General features: G+C 37.9%; 1 protein-coding gene across 2 annotated transcripts in view; it reads left to right on the top strand.

Annotated features, from left to right (window-relative positions):
* CERK (ceramide kinase) overlaps positions 1 to 22,402 on the top strand; it is a 43,901-nt gene extending 21,499 nt beyond the window's left edge. Inside the window, exons 7-13 of one of the 2 annotated variants that reach the window (XR_011146637.1) lie at positions 4,603 to 4,677; positions 6,127 to 6,279; positions 7,094 to 7,199; positions 9,897 to 9,967; positions 15,135 to 15,340; positions 17,116 to 17,343; positions 18,552 to 18,639. Coding sequence is in view for 1 of the 2 variants with exons in the window: in XM_068995446.1 (XP_068851547.1) it covers positions 4,603 to 4,677; positions 6,127 to 6,279; positions 7,094 to 7,199; positions 9,897 to 9,967; positions 15,135 to 15,340; positions 18,552 to 18,760; positions 19,668 to 19,767 (920 nt within the window). In the remaining variant the exon portion in view is untranslated. Of the gene's footprint in view, positions 1 to 4,602; positions 4,678 to 6,126; positions 6,280 to 7,093; positions 7,200 to 9,896; positions 9,968 to 15,134; positions 15,341 to 17,115; positions 17,344 to 18,551; positions 18,761 to 19,667 lie in introns of those variants that run through there. The other variant, XM_068995446.1, reaches the window with a different exon arrangement.
* The last annotated feature ends 2,967 nt before the right edge of the window (positions 22,403 to 25,369 follow it).

The raw sequence follows: 25,369 nt of genomic DNA, 5'->3' as shown, positions 1-25,369 counted from the left end.
GTCTCTGTTACTGAACTTATGCTGAAGTAATTACCTAAAAAAAATCCTACACCAAAGTCTTTCTGGACTGCTTCTCTTTAAGTCAGTCTGTTGTTCTGCAGATGACTTGACTTCTTGGTTTCTGTATGCAGAAAGGAAGATGTATAAAACTTCAAGTAGGTACATGGGTGTGAACCCAGACCCTTCATCTCTCCCTGCAGCAGTAGCTTCTCTGCTTACTTTTGAATGTGCCAGCTCCTTCTCTTTTAAAAATCGCTTATCAGACAAGTAGTTTTCTAGAATTTTTTAAAATATTAAATGCTGTTTGATCCAAAAGCGTGCAGTTACTCTGCCATTAGGGTGACTTACCCGACATTTTGTCTGTGATGACTGCATAGGTTATGGATTCTCAAAAACTGCACAAATATGAGACCCCCACTGAAGCTGCTATTCTGCCTGTTTTCACTACAAATACTGTTTTCATACTAAATTGTCTGAGGATTCTTTGTGTGCTATGGGAGCACCTGCCCCCGTCAAGAGTATCTCACATGGAGCAATGCTCATTAGCTCTAAAAATATTTCTATTTCTTTGTTAAATTCACTGTTTTGCATAGGATCAACATCTAGCTGACTTGCTTCTGTCACCTGCTTAGTTTAGTACTTCACCTGTTTGCAATTTGTTTAGTTTTCCATCAGTAAAAGCACAAAAATAAATACTTGTAGCCTACACCATGTGTGTGTTTTGGTTTAAGAAACCCTAGTTGTAAGTTAGTAGTCTAATCATGTTTCAGATGATTAAGTCTAGCACTTCGACTTTTTGTTGTTGGTCCATCAATCAATGGCATGAACTCTTCCATACAACCAGCAAATTTTCTGGTTTTGCTTAACCACTTTGGTGGTTCTAGTACCAATTTAAACTTGTGAAGTGGTGTCTGAGTGTACCTGTCTGCATGACACTTATACTCACAAACATCTAGCAATGTTCGTGTGAAAGGGGAAATCTGGTGATTTAGCTGTAGTACATTCTGTGTAATGCAGTCCATCACTTTGCTTTCTTTAGTATTGCTGTAGCAAAACTTACTTATGCAGAGTACATGCTCTTTTACACTTCAGTAAATATCTTGATCATTCTTCCTTGTGATTGATTAATTAAAAGGAAAGATTTCCTTAATTTTTAAATAATTAAATGTATTTTATATAAAAGATTGCATTTCTCATATTTGGGGAGGAAAAGAACACAGAAGAACTTGCCTGTATAACAACTATGTGGGTGTATGATACCTCCTAATGAAAAACAGACTTCAGGGAAAATGAGCAATGTATGGTAAAGATTAAAAGTAATTAGCTTACTTTAACAAAGTTGTTGTGCCCTCTACATACTTCATATTTTCAATGAGTTCTTAATCTCAAAGTATCTGGGATGAGAGCTTTCTTTAGCTGGGAGATTTCAGACATTCAGCATCTACATATGGTATCATGGTATGGTGCCACCATTGTTGAAATGTACTGGCCCTGTGAAAGACAATTGTTATACTAGAGTAGGAGTTGGGAGGAGAAGCAGAGTAATCTGCAGCACTTGATCCCTGGTGGTTGGTGGCATTTTAGGTGAAGGAATTAATCTCCTTAGGGTAAGTTTCGGTTTGAAACTGACGCTCAAATTTTCATGCTTACATATGGTATCTACAAGTGAGATGGGCATCTAAATTCATATTATAATGGGAGGCATCTGGTCAATAGGATCAACAGAGCTCATTGATCTTCTGTTGCATCTGCTTGTCACTTGCTTCCTAAAGCCCTTCCACTGAGGCCTATGAGTGTGTACCTTGACTCAAGCTGAAGGTGCCATCAGCTATTCCTGACAAGATGTCCTTGACCAGAACAGAAGCTTTGACATATTGTCTGCAGTGTAACATGCACACAAATAGCTGTGTGTAAGTGTCTTAACCTGCAACTTAATCATTGCTTTGCAAGCTGATTTTCTTCTCTACTAGCAAATCAATGCAAAAGTTAGATTCTATACTGAATATGTTTCTCTCTTTTTTTTAAGTGAAGTAGGGTCCAGTTAGCAAGCAGTCCAACTACTTTGTTCACATTTGCATGTAGTTCCCTGCAATCCATAAAAACCTCTTTTATGTTCCTTCACTCAGGCTGTTGCCCTTAAAAATCCCCAAAGAAAATCTGGCAGAGTATGTATATGATTTTTCTGTTGGTTTAGCCAGAGTGTGCAATAGCCACCATTTAACGTTAGTCAAGGGTCATGCTCTATGGGAAGCTTCTTCCCCAAACTGAGTGTTCTGGCAATCCTAAGATATTAATCATGGGATATTATTCAAGCTATATTTACATTTCTAATCCTGCTTTTCATATTATACTTACTCAACTTGTACTGATGAAATAACCCAGATTTTGGTGGGTTCGTGTGTGCATCTGTTCAGAGTGCTGTTTCAGCAGTTGTAGATTCCACATCTAGTGAAGACCCACCCAATGGTCTAGCAGTCTTATTTGGCTAAGAAGTGTTCAAAAGGACTCAAAACCTTAGTCATCATGAACATTTTTGTGACCTTTAAACAAGCACTGTTAGGTTCATGCTTGGTATGGTGTTGTAGTAAGTTACATTCTCTTGGCATGTGTGTGAGGAATGCTGTAGTTACATCCATGTAAATAGGTCACTGATTTTGTTGCTCCACACTACTAGCTCCAACAGAAAAAAAACCAAAAATGTTTTACTGTTGGTATGTTACCCAGTCTCCCATTTTAGAATCTCAGAATTAATTTCAGACTTCAGTTTTAATTTTAGCCCTTCCTTGCTAGTAAATGAATAGAAATGAAAATAAGTTCTGTGTAGTTGCCAAACAGATGAATCAGCTTTTAATTGGCTATAGAAGATCATAGGGAGATGAACCTCTGGTGTTGAAATGTAGCTTGCATGAATTCCCCTCTTCTTCATCCGTCTGTAGTGTAAGACTACTTGGAAGCTCTGTTTACATCAAGACAAACATGACTGAGGTAATTCTAGGAGCAGAATGTACACAAATCTGGAAGAAATGAGAAATGTTGGATAAAGTGTTAGGCTTGTACATTCAGCAGTAAAGTTTAGGTCAGATCTCTCAGGGATTATTTGTTTGTTTTTCTTTTCAAAAGTAGAATTTTCTATTCATGAACATAGGAGACAATATGAAACTGAAAAACTTGGCAGTAAAGTATAGCTTCAGCTTCATAACTCCACTTAATATTTTCTGCTATAAAACTTTAAATGTTACATGAGATCTGTGTACCTTGTCTGTTATGTTACTGTAGGAAATTTGAGTCCTCTGTCCTGTAGTGGCATATGCCTGTAATGATACACTGGCACTGTCCTGAACCTCAGTCTTGTAGCAACAACTCAATTTAGTCCCACTGTTTCTTTTGTTCTACATTCCTGTTCTATTCTTTTTAATTGGCTCCTGGAGCTGCATCTTGTTCGCTGTGGCAAATTTCTGCACAGTGTCTACTTGGTAGAAGCTTCTGTCATGCCATTCACAGGTTGGGGAAGTAGTATCAATTTTCTGAAAAGTGACTTGGAGAAGAAAGGATTTTCTTTGCTCCTATTCTTAACTGCTTATGCCCTGACTATTTCCAAAGTGAAAAAGAACTAAAAGTGGTTTTAAATAATGGTTGCTCATTCCTCCATTTTTAATTTCTATTTCAACTTGGTAAGGCCTCAGTAACCAAATATGCTGTATTTGAGCTCCTCTTCAGCCTAATGTATTGGTAGGAAAGCTGAAAACATGTATGTGGACAAAGTTTATCTTTTCAGATATCTAGCCTTGACTTTGAAGGAATTCAGTTTCATGGAAGGGATGGGAGAAACTGTAAGATAAATTTGGTGTTAGGTGCTGCAACAAATACACTTCTGTATGTCTGGACCTGAGTTCCAAGTCCCTGTTGCAGAGTAGAAACCAGATCCCTATCTAGGCTCTTGTTTTTTATAGGGAACAGGGAGAATTGTCCATTTCTAAACAGCATATAGGTGAAACCTAAAGCTTCCCCCCTTTCTTCTTGTAGGTATTTTGCATCAAGACTGTAAAGGTACATCTCTATCCATTTTGTTACCCTATCTAGAAACTAATTCCTGAAAGCAAGTATTTTTACTGATTTTCAAATAATAGAACAGAGCAGAAGTTTCTGGTATAAGATGACATCCTGAAATTCAGATCAGTACCACAAAAACAGGAGACCAGTCAATTTCTCTTTTTTTCATGAGATTTCAATGAGCAAGAAATCTTAAACAAAAGAGAATCAATGTATGCCTACCTCATTTGATATAAAAGCTATAATGTGATCATGAAATTTTCTGTGTAAATTAACTTACTTCCCTTCACTAACTGCTACATATTTATTGCTTATATTGTGAAAATTTTTGTACTTTGTATGGAGAGCAATAATTTGTACTCACTGGAGGGAGTGGGGGGGAGTGTTACAGTTTAAATAATACTAATAATAATACAGTATCCCTGTATATACTTTGTTCCATAAAATAGAAAGGAGCAAACCGAAGGAACATAATGCCTTTATGTGGAGGACTATGCCAATAATACTTGTTTTGTAAAAATACAAATTGATGCCTAGTTTTCTGTTTTTCAGGATCAACAGATTGCATATGCTATTCAACTGTAGGCATTTCTGATCCAGTAACTTCAGCTCTTCATATTATTGTAGGTGGGTGGTCGCAGTTTGCAGTTTTGTTACGAAAATTATGAAAGTAGCCCAAAATACTGTTTTCATTTAGTTCTGTCGTTGTGAAATATAATTTGAACATAATGGCTGGGTTGAAATACAGAGTTTTTGTCTGGGATTTAAGTCTCTGATTTGAAATACAGGAGGTTAAAAATTAATGCTTGGTCTACACTAATTCATTGTTTTCAAGGGATCGTAACATTTTGAAACTTTGGTGCTAAAGTTTTCATGAATTCTGGCATTCTTTTGAAAATAGTAAAATGCAATAAGCAGCATCAGTTGTTGGACTATATCTCTCTCTATATATCTGAGAGAAAGCTATGATCAGTGCATGTACATTTCAATAGTAGTATTTTGTGCTAGTTGTCCAATTGTCCTGGGCAATTCAATGTTCCCTTGCCAAGTTAGAGTTACAACACCTTTTAGTATCATTACTGATTTAACAGTTGCAGTTTTAGGGTCTCATGTTGCAAAGAGCTGCACATGTGCTTCGCTTGCTAACCTATGGTTAACTCTGTTCAGCATCTGTGGAGTTTAGGCCTTTGGACTAGGATTGGAGAGATGTGGCTTTAGTATATCGTAGTATTTTAGTTGGATCATCTGGTCCAACTTCCCTGTGAAACAAAAAAACCTGCAAACACCAAAATACCAAACAAGCAAAAAAACCCACCCCCACAACACCCACCATCACTCCAAAGCTTACACCTGGAGGACATGAGAGGAGTGGTGTACTCTTTGTCCTTAGGAATTTCCAGAACTTGACAGGACAAGCCCTGAGTAACCTGATCTGACCTCATAGCTGAACCTGCTTTGAGTGGGAGGTTTTATGAGAATCCTCCAAAGGCTCCTTCCAGCTCGAATTATCCTCTGATAGCATGACATAGAGGTTTAAGTAGTACCCAGGAGATGCACAGGAGACACTGCATCGGTCCACTCAGGGAAAGGGACTGTCAAGCATTTACACAGTGTGCCCAGGGAAGTGGTTGAGTCCCCATCCCTGGAGATATTTAGAAAATGTGTAGAAGTGGCACTTAGGGTCATGGTTTAGTGGTGGCCTTGACAGGGCTGGGTTAACATTTGGACTCTGATCCTAAAGGTCTTTTCCAATCTAAATAGTTCTGTGACTCTATCCCCTCCTACTGCTACAGGATAAAGGAGTGTAAATTCTTCATTATACATTTTTAGCATACTGAGCCCTTTCTTCTCACTTAGTGTTTAATGCTTTTAAAGTATGAGATTAAATTAGTTTTAAAAATTATTTTTCTTTTTTCTGCATGTGTAAGAAGTATATGCATTCATGGTATATATATTGACATAAATGCAATATGTATTTTTTATTTTTAATGACTTTGCAATGTTAAAGTTACTATAACGTTTGCAGCTGCAAATAAAGTAAGTCTTAAGAGAACCTTGCACTTCTGATCTTTATAGGTGACTGTCAGCCTCTGGATGTGTCTTCTGTACATCACAACAACACGTTTTTGAAATACTCCGTGTCATTGCTGGGTTATGGTTTTTATGGAGATATATTAAAAGATAGTGAGAAGAAGCGGTGGATGGGTCCAATGAGATATGACTACTCAGGTAATTTTTGGAATTATTACATTCTTTTGTCAGTGTGTAAATACGTTGGAGCAGTTGGTTTAGTCTCTCCAAACCAACCTTGTCAGAAGTTTGTAAACATCAGAAACAGAATTGATTTTGAACTCCTTGTAGCACCAAGTATATTGGATCGCACTATGTAAAGCTCTTTGGGTTTGACTTCGGGGTTAGTGTTGACAGTGGGCTCAATAAAGTTGTGTTGAATATGTGCCACCTATGGAAAATGGCCTAAAAAGTAATAACTTCTGTCCTAATCATTATGACTTTCTTTTTAGTCACTCAAAGAGAGATAGGCACTCCTCTGTCTTGAACATTCAGCTGATGGAATGAATTGTTAATTTTGCCCTTACTCTAGCACTGATTAGAGAGAGATGAGTGATTTAGTCTTGTTACCTAGTATTTGAATAAATCCCATGGCACTTTCCTAGGGGAAAGTATCTTTTGCTTCCTTTGATTTGTGTTAGGGAAAGAAGATGCATTAGGAGAATTTTAGTGCAGGCCAATTTTAAGATTCAACAGTGATGTATAACTAAATTTTTTAGTTGGTCTTTAAAGATGTCAAGTGCGATAATGGCACTTCTGACAAATGTTAAAACATTGGAGTGGCACTGTGATATTTTCTTGTTCCTTACAGTCTAAAACATCGTAAGAAAAAGAATTCTGAGCTTGAGGAGGGCTACTACTGTTTTGCAGTCCTTAGAAAAGGAAAGAGAGGAAAAATCAAGGAATGTATGCAGTGATGTTTGCCATGTGGATTTATAATGACTTACTGCTGCATAATGCCTTTTTTGTGTAGGCTTCAAGACTTTTCTTTCTCATCATTATTATGAAGGAACAATTGCTTATCAACCAGCAAAACATACACACGGATCTCCACGAGATAAAGAGAGCTGCAGAACAGGGTAGGCTAATGTTTATCGCAGGATATTTGGTGTGAACTATTTAAAAACGTACATAAAGAGAGGTTACAGAAGTGTTGGTTTTAATATCAAAACACTTACTCTAAAAGAGATAAGCTTGTAAAAAAATTACTGACTCATTAAAACGAACACCTCATTTTATCAGGTCATTAAACAAAAATCTAATAAAATTTTGTTAGCTGGTTCTTCTCCTCCCTCAGTTTTAAGGGAAGCAAAATATAACAGCACAGGACCCAGTTACAAGATGCTGAGGATATTGTGCTGTGTTACTACTAAGAAATCAAAAGTCTGGATGCCTTGTAGCTTCCACAAAGGGAAATAATAATTCAGGAATTCTTAAGTATTCACATTGTAACTGGATCTAGCAATTTTAGCAGTTGTTTTAGTGCCATGACAACAACTGGCATGACTTGTCCTAAGGACAAGTCCTCTCAGGAATCAGCCTATCTACCCTGGTTTTTTGTGTACTACTATGATGCTGTATAAATTCTGTGTGATATTCTGTGTTTCTTTAGTCAGGGGGCCTGTCTTAATCTCCCAGTGTTCCTTCCTTTCTCTTTGCTTTCACCTGCTTGAAGTTATGCACTAGTATTTATTATTCTTCTTTATCTATGAGTTTAGCTATCAGAGATGAAGTACTTGTCACAGCGCCAAACAGCACAGCAGGATACAGAGGAACCACAAACTTTGTCCAGAAACAACAAGACTGCTGTGCTAGTGCTGTGACATGCTGCAGATCAGTCTCTAGTATCAGCTGGAGCAATAATCCTGACCCATCAGGTGCCCTGATGCAGCAGAGCCTCCAGAGGGAGAAAGCTGTCATCCAGGTGTCAGGAATGGAGTAAAGAATGCCTGGTGCCTCACAGTGGATTTTTTACTTCCTGGTAACTGCTGGAAGGGCAACAGAGCTGGGCACAAGCAATTTAGGAGAATCCTGGAGTGTGATAATGATATAGATGATGCAGATGATTGCCAGGCTGGCTAGAACAACTGCTCTGCCAGTCTTTTTACAGAAAATAAAAAGTGGGAATGTGATGGTTGTGGGCCATTTTGGCAGTGGTGGCTGTGAGATTATAGAGTTTTAACTTCTGAGAGTAGTAAGCAAGACAAGACATAGAATTGCAACCCTGGACTTTGGTTTATTTGGGGAACTTGGCAGGATTCCATGGGAGTCTGTCCTGGAGTATAAAGAGGCATAGGAGAGTTAGTTGGTACCTCATCAAAGTTCAAGAATAATCCACTCTGATATGCAGAAACTTGATTAACCAGGATAGAAAAGCAATTTGAATGAGCAAAGAACTGAGCAGTAAAAAGAAGGTGAAAGTGGAATGGGTTACTTTGGAAGAACACAAAAGATACTGCTTAAACATGCAGGAATGAAATTGGAAAACGCCAAAGCTCAGGTGGAGTTGAAATCACTGAGGGATGTGAACGGTGTTGCTTTTTATGAAGGGATTATTTAAATATACCAATCATAACAAAAGGCTGAAGGAACTGTGGGCCTGCTGCTTAGTGGCATGGGGAACATAGTGATAAGATATATCAAAAAGGCTGCAAAGTTACCCCTTTATCCCATTTTTCACTAATGTAGTCTCACCCCAAGCCGTACAGGTCCCCAGGCTCCTGGATGAAGGGGAAACAGTGGATGTTACATACCTTGACTTTAGCAAGACCTATGGTCCTGTTTGCTGTAGTACTGTTAAAACTAAGTTGGTGAGGTGTGGACTAGGTAAGTGGGTGGGTGAGAAACTGGCTGGACTACTAGAAAGGTTGTGAATGCAGAGTCTGGCTGGCAGCCAATTACTAATGGTGTCCCTTGGCAGTATTGGACCTAATATGGTGCAGAGTCCTTATTAATGACTGGGACAGTCTCAGAAAGTGCTCTCTCAGCTGTTTTGTGGATGATACCAGATCGGGAGGAGTGGTTTATATTGAAAGTCAGGGCTGCTATTCAGAGGGATCTTGGTGGCTGAAGAAATGGCTGATAGGAATCTCCTGAAGTTCAGGAGATGTAAATGTCCTGTACCTGGGGTGGAATAGTCCTGTGTAAGAGTGTTGACTGGGTATTGACTGGCTGGAAGGCAGCTCTGCCAAAAATAACTTCAAGATCCTGGTGGACAACAGCTGTACCTTAGTTAGCAGTATGTCCTTGCAGCAAGGAAAGCCCACCTTATACTGAGTTTTCTAAGCAGAAAGGAAGTCAACAGGTAGGAATGATTCTTCCCCTGCACTCAACACTTGTGAGATGGACTGTCCCCAGTATGTCAGTGTCTTTCACTGTTAGAGCAGTCAAACGTTGGAACAGGGTGCTCAGAAGTCTGTGGACTTTACCCTCACAGATCCTCAAAACTCAGCTGAGTAAGACACTGAACATCCTGATCCTGTAAGACCAACTTTGAGCACTCCTGTGAGACCACTTTGATCACATCAGAGATCCCTCCCAACCTATGTGATCTTATGTCTCTCTGCTGCTGTTACCACTGACATCCAGTAATCTTCAGAGCTGTACTTAAATAACTGCACTGCCTGCCGGGTTGTGATGATTCCAGCCACATGAGGGTTGTCAGTGCTGTGCTGCATCTTGTGATGGGGGAAGATCTTGTAATGACTGGGTAAAATAAAGTTGAAATGAATAATAGTGGAGGTCTTTCAGGAAATGAATAGTGTTTTTGTTTTCAGATGTTACATTTGCAAGAAAAGTGAGAAACAGCTGGAAGAACAGCACAAGGAATGTGGATTAAAACATGAAGGTAATTTGTCAAAAAAAGTAAAATGTGATAGTATTACACAAATAATTATTTTTCAGAATATATCAGTTCAAATGCTCATATATTTTGTTTTTTTAAACACTGAGTTACTAGATAATCCATTGTTTCTTTCAGTTTACAGAAAACATGTGTGTCATTGCCCTCTGCACTCAGCACTGGTGAGGCCACACCTCAAATCCTGTGTTCAGTTTTGAGCCCCTCACTTTAAGAAGGACATTGAGGTGCTGGAGCATGTCCAGAGAAGGACAGCAGAGCTGGTGAAGGGTCTGGAGCACAAGTCCTGTGAGGAGCAGCTGGGGGTGTATAGCCTGGAGAAAAGGTGCATCAGGGGAGACCTTATCACTCTGTCCAACTGCCTGAAAGGAGTTTGTAGCCTCACGGGGTTCTCTTTCTTCTTCCAGGTTACAAGCGATAGGACAAAAGGAAATGACCTCAAGTCATGCCAGGGAAGGTTTAGTTTGGATATTAGGAAAAATCTCTTTGGGGAAAGGGTTGTCAAGCATTGGAAAAGGCTGCCCATGGAAGTGGTAGAATCAACATTCGTTATTAGAAGCTTAACAGGACGAGAAGCTCGGGCCCCCCGGAGGGGGAGAGAGAGAAGCAGCCAGCCAATATGGTTGATAAGAGCAAACTCCGTTTATTAGCAGTCCAAAGGCACTTATATAGTATACCAGCTTGTTAACTCCTAAGTGTCTTAAAGCTTATCAAAACACATTTCTATTTCTACATAATTGGACTTACATTGGCAAGCTTCCATAATCTTGTTATGATTAAAAGAATTCAGTGCCCATCTCCCTCGTTCACTCCCAGATAGTACAGCTGGACCATCTCAAGACTCCCTCTTTTTTCTCCCAGCCCTGCTTGTTATCTTTCACACAGGGACTTTCCCATGGAAAGTTTTCTCACACACAAGCCTAAAGCTTCCAGGCCTATTGCTTGCACAGTTCTTTTATTGATCCCAATAATTCTATTTCCCAACAATTCGTGTGTCCTGGAAGTGTTCAGAAGACACATGGATGTGGCACTTGGGCAGATATGGTTTAGTGGTGCTAAATTGACATTTGGACAATGCCAATTTTGACATCTGATTTTAGAGGTCTTTCCCAAACAAAATGATTCTATGATACTGTGATTCTAAGTATGTGAAAAACATTTAAGGTGTCTCCTCCACCCAGACCTCAGAAAGTTCTGATAAAATCCTACTAATTACTTGTATATTTCAGCGTGTTTAGTTTCTTTTCTTTAGAAAAAATAATATTCTGTGAGCTAGGACTCTGGGTTTTTGTGAGGACTGAATGGATAAACTGTGAGGTGTCATAGAAGGAAGCAGTTCATTAAGATAACTTTTAGAATGGATCAGGCGTAAAATTTTGGTTTTGTTAGCACAAATGTCACCCTACTATGGGGCAGTGAACTTGGACAACTAGTAGCTGATCTAGTGGACTTAAGTATTTCTGTACAACACCCCACCAATACTCACTGTAAATGATAAATGAGATTTCTGTCCTCTTTCTCTAGTTACACTATCCTTTTTCTCTTCTTTATCCCCATTCTAACCCCTGTGCACACTTGTGTCATTTTTTTTTAATGGATGTAACTTTGTTTTCCTTTTGTTAAAACAACTGTTAATGAATTCTGTTCAGTCATTCTCCTAGTTGTGTCTCTTTATTTCTGGCTACTACATCCTAACAGGAAGAAGTACTGATATTCATACACCTGTGGCCATGGTAGAGAAAGATACATAGATTCAGTTGGGTTTTGCCTCCATCTTTGGTTCATCATCTTGGATAAACCCCTCTTAAAGAGCAGGCAGGCTTCCTGTGGGTCCTTTACTCTGTTTTTATTTCTTCTTGTAGAGCCCAGTGCATACAACCGCAATTTTCTTGACATGAACATTTTAGTCCTTGTGACCTAGATTATCCTATAATTACAGTTTTTTTGCACTGTGTCTGTGCCAGGTTCTAGGCATTTTTTAGCAAAAAGATCATCATACTGTGGAGATTCACTGGTAGCTCAAAGATTTCTGTGCAACTTGAATTCCTGTTACACATGTTTAGTGCTTTCATCCCAGCTGCTGCTTTCAGATCTTTGAGACAGTCAAGAGACGGCCAAATCAGAATATTTCTTGGGTTATTTTAATCTATGCCCAGGTTCAGCTAAAGAATTTTTTATAGACTATAAATAATGGGCATAAATAATAACATAAATATGACAGTAGGCTTTTTGGTAAGAAATAAATTCTGTCTTTTTGAGAGATAATTGTAGTTAGAAATTGCCAAACTTTTTTCTTTTGTTTGTGGGGGGGGGTTTATTTTCCTTTTTTCATGTTTGTGTGTGTTGTTTGGTTATTTTGTTGGTTGGTTTGGTTTTTAAATCTGCCATTTTGTTACCTTTCATCCAGCAAAGGACTTAGTTAGCAATTAAGACACTTTTAGCCAACATTGCACATGACATTAAGCAGCTGGTTATGTAGGATATTGTTTACTTTATTCCATTCTACTTCTGGTAGCTGGCTCTCTTTGCAGTCCAGTCTCTTCTCCATGCAGTGCTGGTAAGGGAACAATACAATCAGCTACTTTTGATTCACAATAGAAAGGATTTTAAATCTCCAGATAAGCTTTTCACTCAGCAGGGTGTCTTGGCAGACTCTTTCATTGTGCCTACTGGGTTTGTGTATGATTCAGATAAGTTTAGAAGGATGCCTGATTGGTTGTTACTGAACATATTTCTTTGTACTGTGCAGGAGTCTCTGTGCATGTGCTGAGTAAATGTTGAGTGCTAGTCCTTTATGCTGACTTCAGCAATTTGCACTGTGTGTACACAATAGGCCATTGAAGTGAGTGCCACTTATGCACTCCCTGCCTATGACTGCCCTATTGTAGGAAAGATATTTTGAGCAAATAATTTGTGTTATTACAGTGATACACACTGCAAAATGGTTATGAAAACAGTTGTTCATTTAAAATGTGATTAATACCCCGACTTTGTTCTTACTTTGAACAGTGAAGGTGTTCTTGAGTAACATGCTGAAATTTATACCAGATGAAACCATCTATTACAATAAAATAAAGAAGCATTTTACCTTAAGTAATTTGAGACTTACTACAGTGAGCATACTTAAAATGTTAATACATATCTAGAAACACTGATGACCAAATTACTAATGGTTCTCAGAGAAACAGCAAAAGGATTTATCAGTAAAAGGTGTTGTTTTCATTTTGTTGTTTGTGTATCAGAAAATGCCTATTGTTTCCAGTTCCAGTAGTTTATGTTCTGTTCAGTTACCTTCATCTCAGAGCAGGGTCTTGTCATTTGCCTGCAGCCTGAACATTCATTCTATAGTCTGACATTTAGGTCTGTCTCATCTCTCTTAACATGCACATTTTGAATCTGATTTAAATTACTTCTTTAGTAATGTCCTGTTTGAAAACAACATAAAAAGATCAGCAGTAAAGCAAGCAATACTAAAAAGCACTGTGGCAAATGAAGCAAAAATGCTGAATTTAAAAGCTGTGGTTTTTTCTTGCTATTTCTGATTTGTTTCTCAGGAGATAGAGGGGATAGTCTAGATGGAAAAATTATAATAAAGTTTTTTGTTTTCTTTAAGTCTTTTGTCACATTATAAGCTTACATGTTTTTCCTGGAACACTGTTTTTCTTGGTTCTGTTACTAGAGAGTGGATAGTAAGAAGTTCCAATGAATAAAAATTCCAGGAAATGAGAGAAGTTCAAAGAGTGAAGAGCAACTACTAAATACTGTGGAAACAATTTTTTTCTTTTTCTTTTTTCTGATGTTTAGAGCCTGGAACATGTCCATTCAAAATTAATGCATAATAGACTTCAGGTTCAAAATAACCTAGACAATTGTGATATTGATTCTTTAAAATAAATGTGAAGTTCCTAAAACTGAGACAGTAAGGAATATCAGAATTTCAGGACATGAAATACATAGCATAAACATTGTCTATAGTCCCATCACAAAAGCACCTTGAAAAGCACTGTAAGTTAACCAAAATTTGGGGAACTGAATAATGTTAGCTGTTCAAGTCCATACCAGTTAACATTCCTCAAAAACTCTGCCTTGTTTACATAAACAAACTTCAGCATTTTTTGTTCACTCCTCAATTTTACCCCTCATGACACTTCACTCCTGAACTCCCAACATGTATGTCCATAGTCTATTTTGCAGTCATTACATCTGTGGAATTGTTCATTTGAAATTAGTCCACTTTTGGTAGGAGAAAAAGAGTGTTATGGCTGCTTTTTGGCTTTTTCTTATTGTGATAAGGAAGACAATTATGTGTAATCTAAAAATAAAAAAGGCATTTTTCATATATTTTTATCCATATTCAAGAAAATACAGCTTAGGTAACATCTCTGCTTTGCCTGCCAATGCTTCTTTGTTCTAGAAAATTCCTCTGCCTCCTGGTAGTATCGATGCCAGCACACATTTGAGCTCAGTCTAGATGTAAGCTCCAGCAGAGTTTCATGGTGTTGAAAACAGACTTTGTGTTGTTTTTTAGAAATCTCTGAAGATTTACACACGGGGACATTTAACTCTGTTAATAGTTCTAATCTTCAGACATTTGGGGCTGGGGTGGAAACAGACTCCTGATATCCTGCCTGCTGGTCCTTGCTGAGTCATCTCTTCCCTTTGTCTTTTTTTAAAATATTAACTTGTAGCATTGAGGCAGAAGAGGACTATTGCTTTAGAAACCAAATACTAAACTACGATCTTTGCATCATTGTTTATTTAAGATTGTTGAAGAGCAAAAATAGAATTTTAAGAAGTTAATCCCTCTGAACTTTCACACTACAAGAGCTGTAACTTGCCTCTCTTTTCTGTTCCTATGCCTTTGCCAGTTTACCCAAATAGCACTGATCCTGAATTTGACATGCATATGCCAGAACAGGCAAGCAATTTTGGGAGATAGTCACAGTCTGGAGGGAGAAAGCAACCTTCTATGTTAGTGTGTGAAAAACAGATACTTAAAAATGTAATTTTTAAAATGTAGCTTATTTTAGATATTTATTGACAATACATGAATATGCCCAGGGAAGACTTTTAAGTTGCCAGTGGTTGCCTTTTAGTGTTCTTGTGAGTAGATCAAATTATTACCTATCTCCATGTCTTTACTGATATGTTTCAGAAGGTGAAGAAGAGTGGAAGGTTATAAAAGGGAAATTTCTAGCCATCAATGCAGTAAGTATGAGCTGTGCCTGTCCACGAAGTCCAAAAGGTCTTTCACCAGCAGCTCATTTGGCAGATGGTTCAGCAGACCTCATTCTAGTTCGGAAATGCTCCAGATTTGATTTTCTACGGTATCTTGTCAGACACACAAACCAAGATGATCAGGTGTGTATTCCTTTTGACAGTGAATTATAGACAGTCCATCAAAGGTGTAAATATTGGTAATCTTATATGACAGAAATAACATCTATAAAGCATGTTTGTTTGTTTTTCTAAAATTTATACATTTTGGGTGATGCAATCTCAGCATGTGTATCATAAAAAATAAAGCAGCTCAAAACATTTTACCAAAGTCAACTCCTTGGCCGTAGCATTCTAACAAAATTCCACTTCTGCCAACGGAATTCAGTTTTGTAACATTTTCCATGTATTTGCTGTTTGGACAATATGTAAAGTTACTTTATCACAGTTGTGCCCTTATATAGTTGTCATGAAAAACTGCTCACAGCATGAATAGCTGAGGTAGATGTGGTGAAGCATAATAAATCACTTTTGTGAACTGTAAAAAAATGTGATTTAGAAGAAAGTTACCAGAACTGCAGTTTGATTGTAAACTGTAGGCTTTTAGCAGTATTTTACTACATGTAAGTAACCAAGATATGAGCTTTATGCATTCAGCTTCAAAATTATTTCTTGCATGTGTTTCTTGTAGCTGTCAGGAGGGAAGATTCATCACTGCTTTGGCTCGTAGTATCTGTTGAAACAGAGCTATGGCTGTGAATACACATATTTAATATTTGTCACAACATGATATTATTAATATGTTCTGGAAATTTTCTGAATGATGGACTAGTGTCATATCTAATGCATAAAAGCAATACAAATCTTGCATGTTTATGATGCTACTCTTCTTCCTCTGTAAAAGAATTAGTATAGATTCTTTTCCCTTTATTTCCTCATTGCCAGTCCCTGGGACATTGTGAATGTGTCCATATTCATCCTTCCCACTGTTCTCAATCTCCTCCTCTTCCCTTCACTCCTTCTCACTCACTGTTCCTTTGATATTTTCAATCATTTGAAGCCACCCCTGGCTACCTTTCAAATTGGCTGTAACATTTATCAAGGGACAACATTCTGCTTAGGCTTGAGACATGAGAGCTCGGGTGCTCTCTGCATAGACACAGGTGACGATACAGCCATGGATACCAGCATTTGCATCAGAGCAGTTTGGACCAGCACACTGTTAAGTGAGTCCCACTGGGTCCAGGAGCCACCACTTCCAAGCATAGAGTTTGATGACTTTACAGTTCTTTATGGTTAAAAGCTGAGGGAACTTAAGACCCATCTCTGACCCATCTCTGCTTTTTCTGGTTTTCACTATAGCCATTTCCTTTCCAGTGCTTCCCATTTCTCTCTGGGATATGCTGGTTTTGCAGTGGAGATTAAATGCAGGGTTGTACATATGTCCTTAGCTCAGGTTAGTATCCACCATAGTAGTGGGAAACCCTTTTTGAAAACTTAAGGAAATGTGAAAAAAAAGGAAGAAAAGGGTGACTGTACACCCGTACATACTGATTTGTGAGTAAACTGTTTCTTCACATTTGCTTCCTTGCCATCCCCTTCTCATAGACACACCCAGACATGCTCCATGGCCTGTGCTAAATGACCTGTCTGTATTTACTACAGCTTGCTGAATAGTTAGTTCCATATCTGTTAAGTTGCTTTCTGGGCAGACGGGGGCATCCTCTAATTTATTGTTCCTTCAATTAATGAAGCCTGTTTTAAAGCATCTGTACAGTATTATAATGTTAATCTGCAGCCTCGGTTTTAGGAGCAATCTGCTAATTGACCTGCTTTTTCTAGTTCAATTAACTAGTTAAATTTTTTTTTTTTTTTTTGGAATGCAATAATATTTCCCTCTATTCTTCATGTACCCCCAGCTCTGTGATTTGATAACACTGCCATGGAATTCTCGCCTTCAGGGCATTGTTCCAAGTGCAAAAGCAGAAGACTTTCAGAAAAGCCTTAAGGACTGTACTTGAACAGGTCCTGAGGATGATGCAAAGATACAATCCAAACCTTCTTGACTTTGTGTTGAGATCCAGTCTAAGCACAGAAGAGCAGAGAAAACCAAGTCTCTGTGAATAAAACGGATCGAACTTTAAAAGGTTTGAAGTACACCCCAAAACTTGATTAAAACCAAATGAGGTTAGATGTTGAAACCAAAAGAATGATATATTTTATTTAATAGTAAAAATGGCAAAGAGAAGGAAAGAGAAAAGAAAGAAAGAAATAGAAAAAGGAGAGGGGGGGACAGGGAGAGTGACAGAGACAGATTAAGCAGAAACATATCACCTTTCCATGGATCCCAACAACGTCTCATTGTTTCCCTCCAACTGGTCTTCTCGGTGGTGAGGGTCCCCCACCAAAAAGTATAGAATCCAGGGAATTAGTATACATTTGGGCCAGATGGGAACACCCACGTGCCTTCTCTGGGGAGGTCAAGTTTGACACTGTCCCTTGCAAGACTGTGGATCTGTGGCATCATTTTGTATCATGGGCAGTGCTCTGGGGCAGGGTCTGGGGACCCCTTTGGGGGTGGGCCTTTGATGGGCCATGACACTCCCTCTGCTGTCCCTGATGTAGATGTCCCTTAGATGTGGCTTTCCCGAGGCAAAAGGTCTCCACAGCTGAGCTGATCTGCACAGCAGAAGATGGGTGTTCACTGCCTCTCACCAGAGGCTTTTTCAGCACACATCTCTCCCCACCACCCTTTGGTGTGAGGGTCTGTTTGAGCCTGGCAGCTGATAACCCTGGGGCTGTGGCCTCCACCCCGAAGGTGCTGGGCTTAATCCTCCTGTGAATGTATTCTTCTCCCCCAGCCCAGACCTGAATCACTGCATCTTATTTTCACCAGTTTGCAGTGCAGGCCCTCAGTCAGGAAGCACGTTCAGGGTGTGGTGGTCTTCCATGCAGTTTTTTTTTATACAGCTTTGCTATAATAGGCAAAAGTCCTTCATAAAGATGTTTAAGCTATAAACCATCAGTCTCCAACACTTTGATATCACATTATAATAATTTTTATATGTTGTTTAAAATAGTCTTTATAATCCACTTACTCATAATCTCAGAACCTGTTATCTGGTTATCTGTACAGTGAGCATTGAGAAGTAAGGTTTCATTTTGGCTTTATTGTTTTTGACTTGTGCAGTTTTTCAAAACCAAAAATCACTTTGTGTCTCAGGTAAGCTTCTCTAGAAGATTGGAGTGGACAGACTGTCCTTGAGTACAAAATGCTGCATGCTGAGTTGCTTTACACATCAAATATATTAACTTGTAATTGCCTGATTTGCCCATTTCTTTTTTTTCTTCCTAGTTTGACTTTCCATTTGTAGACGTTTATCGGGTGAAGTGTTTTCAATTTACATCAAAGCTTTCAGAAGACAATGAAAGCAATGTCATGGACATAGGAAAGAAACGTTTTGGCCAGTTCTGCAGAGATCATCCAGCCTGCTGCTGTAATATTGTTAATAGCACCTGGAACTGTGATGGAGAAACTCTGGATAGTTCAGCAATTGAAGTGAGGTAAGCTTTGATTTTTCTGTCTATATAGCAGAACACATTAAGCCTTCTCATTGATGTTCATAAAGACATCCCAGAAAGATGCCTGTGCATAGCAAATTTGAGTCTTCTGATAATAAACCTAAATATTTTTGTTACAGTTTTGAATCCTTTCCAGAGAATACTGCAACCAGGTGTGTTGTAAATGATCACTCTGAGTGAGATGGATGGCCCTACCTTTGAAGTCATACTTACTTCTTAGGAACTGGTATTATGTGCTTAAAGTGCTGAAAGTGAAAATGGTGTTGTAAGGATTCTTTTCAAATGAGTGGAATGCCTCATTACTCTGAGCAATAGCTTTTCCTATTTAGCTTAAGTAAGCATCTTCGTCTTACAGAAATACTGAGTATGTCCCTACTTTGTGTTTTTTGGCACACAGCACAGAGTCTTATCTCCGATCTTTGCATACAGAGAAAGAATTTTGCAGTTGTGCAAATACTCAAATTAGCAAAGAAGTTTGTGAAATTTGAAAGGTTTTTTTTGTTTGTTTGGATTAGTTTTGGTTGCTTGTTTTGTTGTTTTTAAAGCAAAGGGAACCAAAACCATTTACATACAAGTGTGTTCCATTAAAACATAATCACTTAGCAGTCCAAAGGTGAGTTTTGTAAATGCTGTATATTGTAAAAGATTGGCTCATCTAAGTGCCTATAGAACTTCTTGTGTAGACAAGGGGAGTAAAAGAGGATACATGAAAGCATCCAGCCCTCTTTGCAGGGGAGGATTGAATCAAAAATGAGGGTGTGGTTTCTGTAGTCGGGAGTAAGGAACTTTGTCCAACTGCTTGAAATTAATGGATTATTAGAATTAAATTATTAGAATTAAATATGTGGCACCCATTTATGTCTTGTTAATTGATTTCTATATTTTTCAGGGTTCACTGCCAGTTAATGAAACTGTTTGCAAGGGGAATTGAGGAAAACTGTAAAGATGAAACTGCCTACAGCCAGAGTAGTGTTGAACAATTACTATAAACATTGTTCCTCCAATGGGGAGAAGAAAAAATAAAAGCTCAAGGAAATTGAGTAAATATGCATTTTAGTCAAATTGACAAGTATTTTAAACTTTTAGATTTTTTTTTTTATGGCTTCAGTATAATTTTAGACATCTTACTGCATTGTGTCATTTTTTAAAAAAAACATTGTAATCATTAAAATATATCTTGGAGCAATGTAATCTGTTATGTTAGAAAAGAGAGGGTTGGCCTATATCTGTGTATTCATGATGACTGATAAATTCTCTGTGCTTTTCTAGAGAGCTAATTTTGTAATTGTGTTGCAATAATATCTAAATGTTATGAAACATTGGACTTCCCACTGGCACCAAGACAAGACATTTTCAGTGTCTGAGAAGATGTTTTCTGCTGGGAGTGTTATGTAGTTGCATGTGGCTTAAATGCTGGACAACGGTGTTGTCATTCGCATCTTTTTTTTTTTTTAATTAAAATCTTTCATTTTGTAATTCTGACAATACCTTGCAACTTATCAATGCAATTCAAACACACATTCCTGGCTTTAAGTAGTAATAATAATAATAATAGTGTACAAATATTTGAAAAATAAAAGCACAACTATATACAGGTCACACCTCATCCTATATATTCTGTCTTTGAAGGCTTCCTTGCACCATGCTTTTTGGGATTATAAAAGGTTTTATGACTGTTTGGATGATACCAAATACCACACAGTGCAACTGACAAGTCTTGCAAGCAAATTGCAGGAATACTTGTATAATATCAGGAAGGCACAGACAAGGGAAAATATAAATAAGTTCTCAAACACCAGCAAGTTTTAATTTTTTTTAAAAGTATCTAGTATTAACATATTAAAAGCTTCCCTCTTCAGTACACAATTCTTTGGACATTCTACTCCGTATGTTAAAATGTCTCTGCGAAATAAGATGTTGAAATGTTTAGAAATATGATCTGATGATTGGAAGTCCTTAAAATAATTTAACTAAATATGAAACAAAATAATTTGTTTTGTGAAGCCAAGGGAAGAAACTGGCATCTGACAAATCATGAATGCACTGTGCTGATTTGTTTTTATAATAAAAAACATTAGACTGTCATATAGAGCTATGGAGTGATTATTTGTGTATAGTTATGTGTATTGTGGCACATACATGTTTTGTGTCCAGGGTTGGGGCTAAATTTTGCTCTTCTTGTAGAGACTTATTCCTGTTTGAGGACAGAAGTTAGCCCCAGTTCTATTTTATCTTTTTATAAGTGTTCTTTTAAGTTTAAAGTTCTCTTTAAAACTTACTGAGTCTGAGGGGTTTTTTTGCATCCAAACAGCTGATGATTCTGTATTCATGTGTATTTATTGGTACTTCTGTCATCCGGCTTGTGTTAGTTTCATGTTTCTCATGTATTTGGTCAATGTAAGCCATGGTGATGGGTCATTTCATTACTGAAGCACTTGAATATTGTTATAAATGGCAGGTTATTTTTTTCTATTGAAGTTATTTACATTCCAGTTTTGTGTATTATCAAAATTGTGTGCTATATCTCTGTTACAAAGTATTATTCATATTGCTCTATGTGACAAAAAGCACTTGCAAATTATATTTGCCTCAAGTACAATCATACAAAGTTTAGGATCTTTATTTTGTTATATAGTATTTCAGGAAAATACTTGAATACTTTTCCAAAACTACTGTTCTTTGCTTTCCTTATTAATACAATGAGTTGAAATGTTGACTCATCCAATTTTTTTCTGACACTTGTAACACAGGTGTTACATATACTGTATTTTTAAAGCCATGTTTAATAAGTGAAATAGTACTTTTGAACTAACATCCCATTGAAAATGAAATTATGCAGTTCTACAAATGTGAATATTTCTTGAAAGGGTCAGTTGTTAAAAAATGTCTGCAGTAATTGTGGTTAATCCATGAATATTGTGAGAGTACCCAGACTTCCAAGTTACAGTAATTCTTGTGCACACTCAGCTTACCAACAGTGGGGGAGTTTGGGGTGGTGCAGCTATCCAGAGCACATTCTCATCAATGAGAACTGGAATAAATACTAACCAGCTCTCTCCATTAGTTTACTAGCAAGTCATGAAACTCCTACTTGAAAAATGCAGACTTAATCTCATAGTGAACGTATATTGAAATGCTTTGAATATTTGAGTATCTGCAACTGAGTGCTTGTTGTTTCCAAAGAAAGCCACAGTGAAGGTCTCCTTTTTGAGAAAAAGCCACCAGAAAAGGACAAAAGAACATTGTATAGTATGGTAAAGAAGTATGAAGTAAATAATAAAGGCATTGCAACATAATAAAATTAAAAGGTCTTAGGTAATAGAAAAGCTGCATAGTTGCATTTGAATAATTCTATTTGTAGCATATTAAACTAGCAAAGCACCATATGTGAGTTGTATGACATGTCCTGTTTGTTTTAGAGAGCTGTGTAAGTAATGTCTGCTTACATTTTAATTCCAGGGATTTTTTTTCTTGGAATGTAATCTTAGTATGGAAATTATGTATAGGAAAACCAACTTTGATTTTTCTTTTTTCCCAATCTTGCTGGCTTCAAGATTAGAAAATGAGTTCTGTTTTATGATGCTAGGGCATTTCATTAAAAAAATAAAACTGCATTGTACAACAGTACGTTGCTTTTCTTATTTTCACAACTTGATTTGAAAGAAAATCTCACTAACAGAAATCCAGCAGTAGTGCACTTAGTGTAACCACTGTGGGCTGATCAAACCAAGAGAAGCAATTCATAACCTTCCAGTGGGGCTGACAACAGCTTTGTGGCAAGTGTGAGTGTGAAAAAACATGAGAGTGAAGGAAAGCAACTAGTGAAGCTGGACTTAGGCTAATACTAAGCAACTCTGCCAGGGTAAACTAAATATGAAACTTACTATAATGCAGATATTTAGAGTTGCTATTATTATGGAAGTGAAAAGAAACTGCTGTTCTAAGAAGCATGAAATATGTATTATACTATAAATAGTATAAGTAGATGGGAATCTAGAATTTTGTTGCCATAATTACTAGAGATGAAGTACGTATTCTAGTAAGTAAAATGTGTTCATTGTAGATAAACAATGGGCACAGGAGAACGTGTTTTTCAGCTCTGTAGACACTTCTGCTTTTGAAGTGTATTGGTTTTGTGTGGCAAGGTTTTGGTAGCTGGGGGGCTGCAAGGGTGACTTCTGGAAGAAGACAACCCAGCCAGCTCCAAGATGGACCTGCCACCAGCCAAAGCTGAGCTCATTGAATGGCATTGCTAAGCACCTCCATGATAAATAAAAAAAGGGTCAAAAATGCTGCTCAACAGCTTTGAAAGGAGTGAGTGGAAAATAAACATCCTGGAGACACTTAAGGTCAGTGGAGAAGGGGGAGGAGGTGCTCCAGGCACCAGATGCGATTACCCTGCAGCCAGTGGAGGACCCCACACTGGAGCAGGTGGATGTGCCTTGAGGAAAGCTGCAACCCATGGAGAGCCCATCTGGAGCAAGTTTCCTGGCAGGGGCTGCAGCCACCGAGAGGAGCACATACAGGAGTGGATATTTTTGGCAGGAACTGTGGTCCATGGGGGACCATTTACTGCTCAGGAAGGAGGAAGAAGTAGGAAAATGGTGAACTCACTAGAACCCCCCATTTCTCCATCCCCCTGCACTGCTCAAGGTAGAGGGGATGAGCTGAAAGAGTCAAAAGTGAAATTGAGCATAGGAATGAGGCAGAGAGGGAGGAGAGGAGGTGGTGAGTTTAGGTTTGAGTTTGGGTTTATTTCTGTCTTACTCTGGTATTAATTGGCAATAAATTAATTTTCCCCAAGATGGCTTTGTTTTGCCCCTGACTAATTGCTAAGGAACCTCCCTGTCCTCAGCTTGACCCATGTGCTTTTCATCATTCTTCATCCCATCCTGAGGAGGATGGTCTAGAATCAGAAATTTCTCCAAGCATGTGTCTTGCAATTCAAGTATTAGAATAATAGAATCTTAGAACCATTTAGGTTGGAAAAGACCTTTAATATCATAAAGCCCAACCCTTAAACCAGCACTGCCGAGTCCACCACTAAACCATGTCCCTAAAGGCTGCATCTACATGTCTTTTAAATACTTCCAGGGACAGTGACTCAACCACTTCCCTGGACAGCCTGTTCCAATGTTTGATAATCCTTTCCACAAAAAAATTTTTCCTAATATTGAATCTAAACCTCCCCTGACACAAATTGATAGGAACTTGGAATGGAAGGGACTTTAAAGATCAGCTTGAGTCTAAAGCTGATATTGGCCTCAACTCGAGGCTATTTCCTCTAGTTCCTCTTGTTCTATTGCTTTTATATAGAAAAGGAGACCGACCCCCATCTGGCTACAAGCTCTTTTCAGGTAGTTGTAGAGTGTAATAGTCTCCCCTGAGCCTCCTTTTCTTCAGAATAGGCACACCCCTGTCTCCCTCAGCAGCTCCTCACCAGACTTGTGCTCCAGACACGTCCCCTGTTCTGTTGCCATTCTCTGGACATGATCCCCTCTTCTAATGAGGGGCCCAGAACTGAACACAGAATTAATTTCCTTAGACTCCTGCCTTAATCCCTATGAAGTAAATGAGTAATAGGAATTCATCATTTTTATTCTCATTAGTGAGTGACATTGCTCTTATTTCAACTTTTCAACAGGAGAGTTAAGTAATTCAGTGGATTCTAACTGGTATTTAAGTTGCATTAAATGAATGAATTTGAATGAGTCCATAACAAAGCAACAGTCTTCCCAGACTTCTGTCTTACCCACTTCTATGTACATGATGGACATCTTGCAAAGCTTATGCATGTTCTTAATTCATGCATGACTAGTCCAATTAATTAGAAGGGGGTGGGGCATTCATTCTTCAGTCATGCCTTTCAAATACTCTGCAATGAGTATTTGCAATCACAATTTCTTTATTCAATTTCCTACTGTTTAGAAATGATTCATAATAGGTACCTACCAAAATTGTCAATGAGGTTGTCTTCAAAAAATGTTGTCTCCTTTGAGACTATTGCATGTCTGAAAGGATGATTTGCTCTTGTTGGTAGCTATTTCATCTAAGGTGCAATTTTCTGGCTTATTTCATAGAAATCCTCCACCAATAGATAAAATTAATAGGTTTTTAGTATTTTTTTTCAATATTTCAATAGCGTGGGACAGAAAAAATGTAAAGGAAAAATAATTATTCATAAAGGAAAAATATTGAAATAATAACAGAAGTGATGCAAATTAAAAATATCATGAAGACCAAATTCTGGAAAGAGAAAAACTGCAAAACAAATATTAAAAAGAAGAAAAATAAAAGAAGAAACAAGAAAACAAAAACCAGATTTTTTCTTTTCCATTTACTCTCTGGAAAGCTTTGCCTGGGTACGTGTACTGTAACTGCACAGTAAAGCTAGCACTAAAGGTTGAGTAGATTGCTGTAAGTTTGACTATTTACAACTGGTAGAGAGAATAAAATCTTCATCACTGTTATGAAGACATATTTCTAGAAAAATGCTGGGTCACCCTCTGTATTTCCACTCACAAACTTTACCATAACAGCAGCATTGCTAGAAGAGCTTTTAAATGAGAATTGTAAAAGCAGCTTCATGGT

This window comes from Aphelocoma coerulescens, chromosome 1A, assembly GCF_041296385.1.
Source record: "Aphelocoma coerulescens isolate FSJ_1873_10779 chromosome 1A, UR_Acoe_1.0, whole genome shotgun sequence".
Taxonomy (NCBI): Eukaryota; Metazoa; Chordata; class Aves; order Passeriformes; family Corvidae; genus Aphelocoma; species Aphelocoma coerulescens.
Note: the sequence above shows the minus strand (reverse complement) of the source record. Positions and strands in the feature narration are given on the sequence as shown.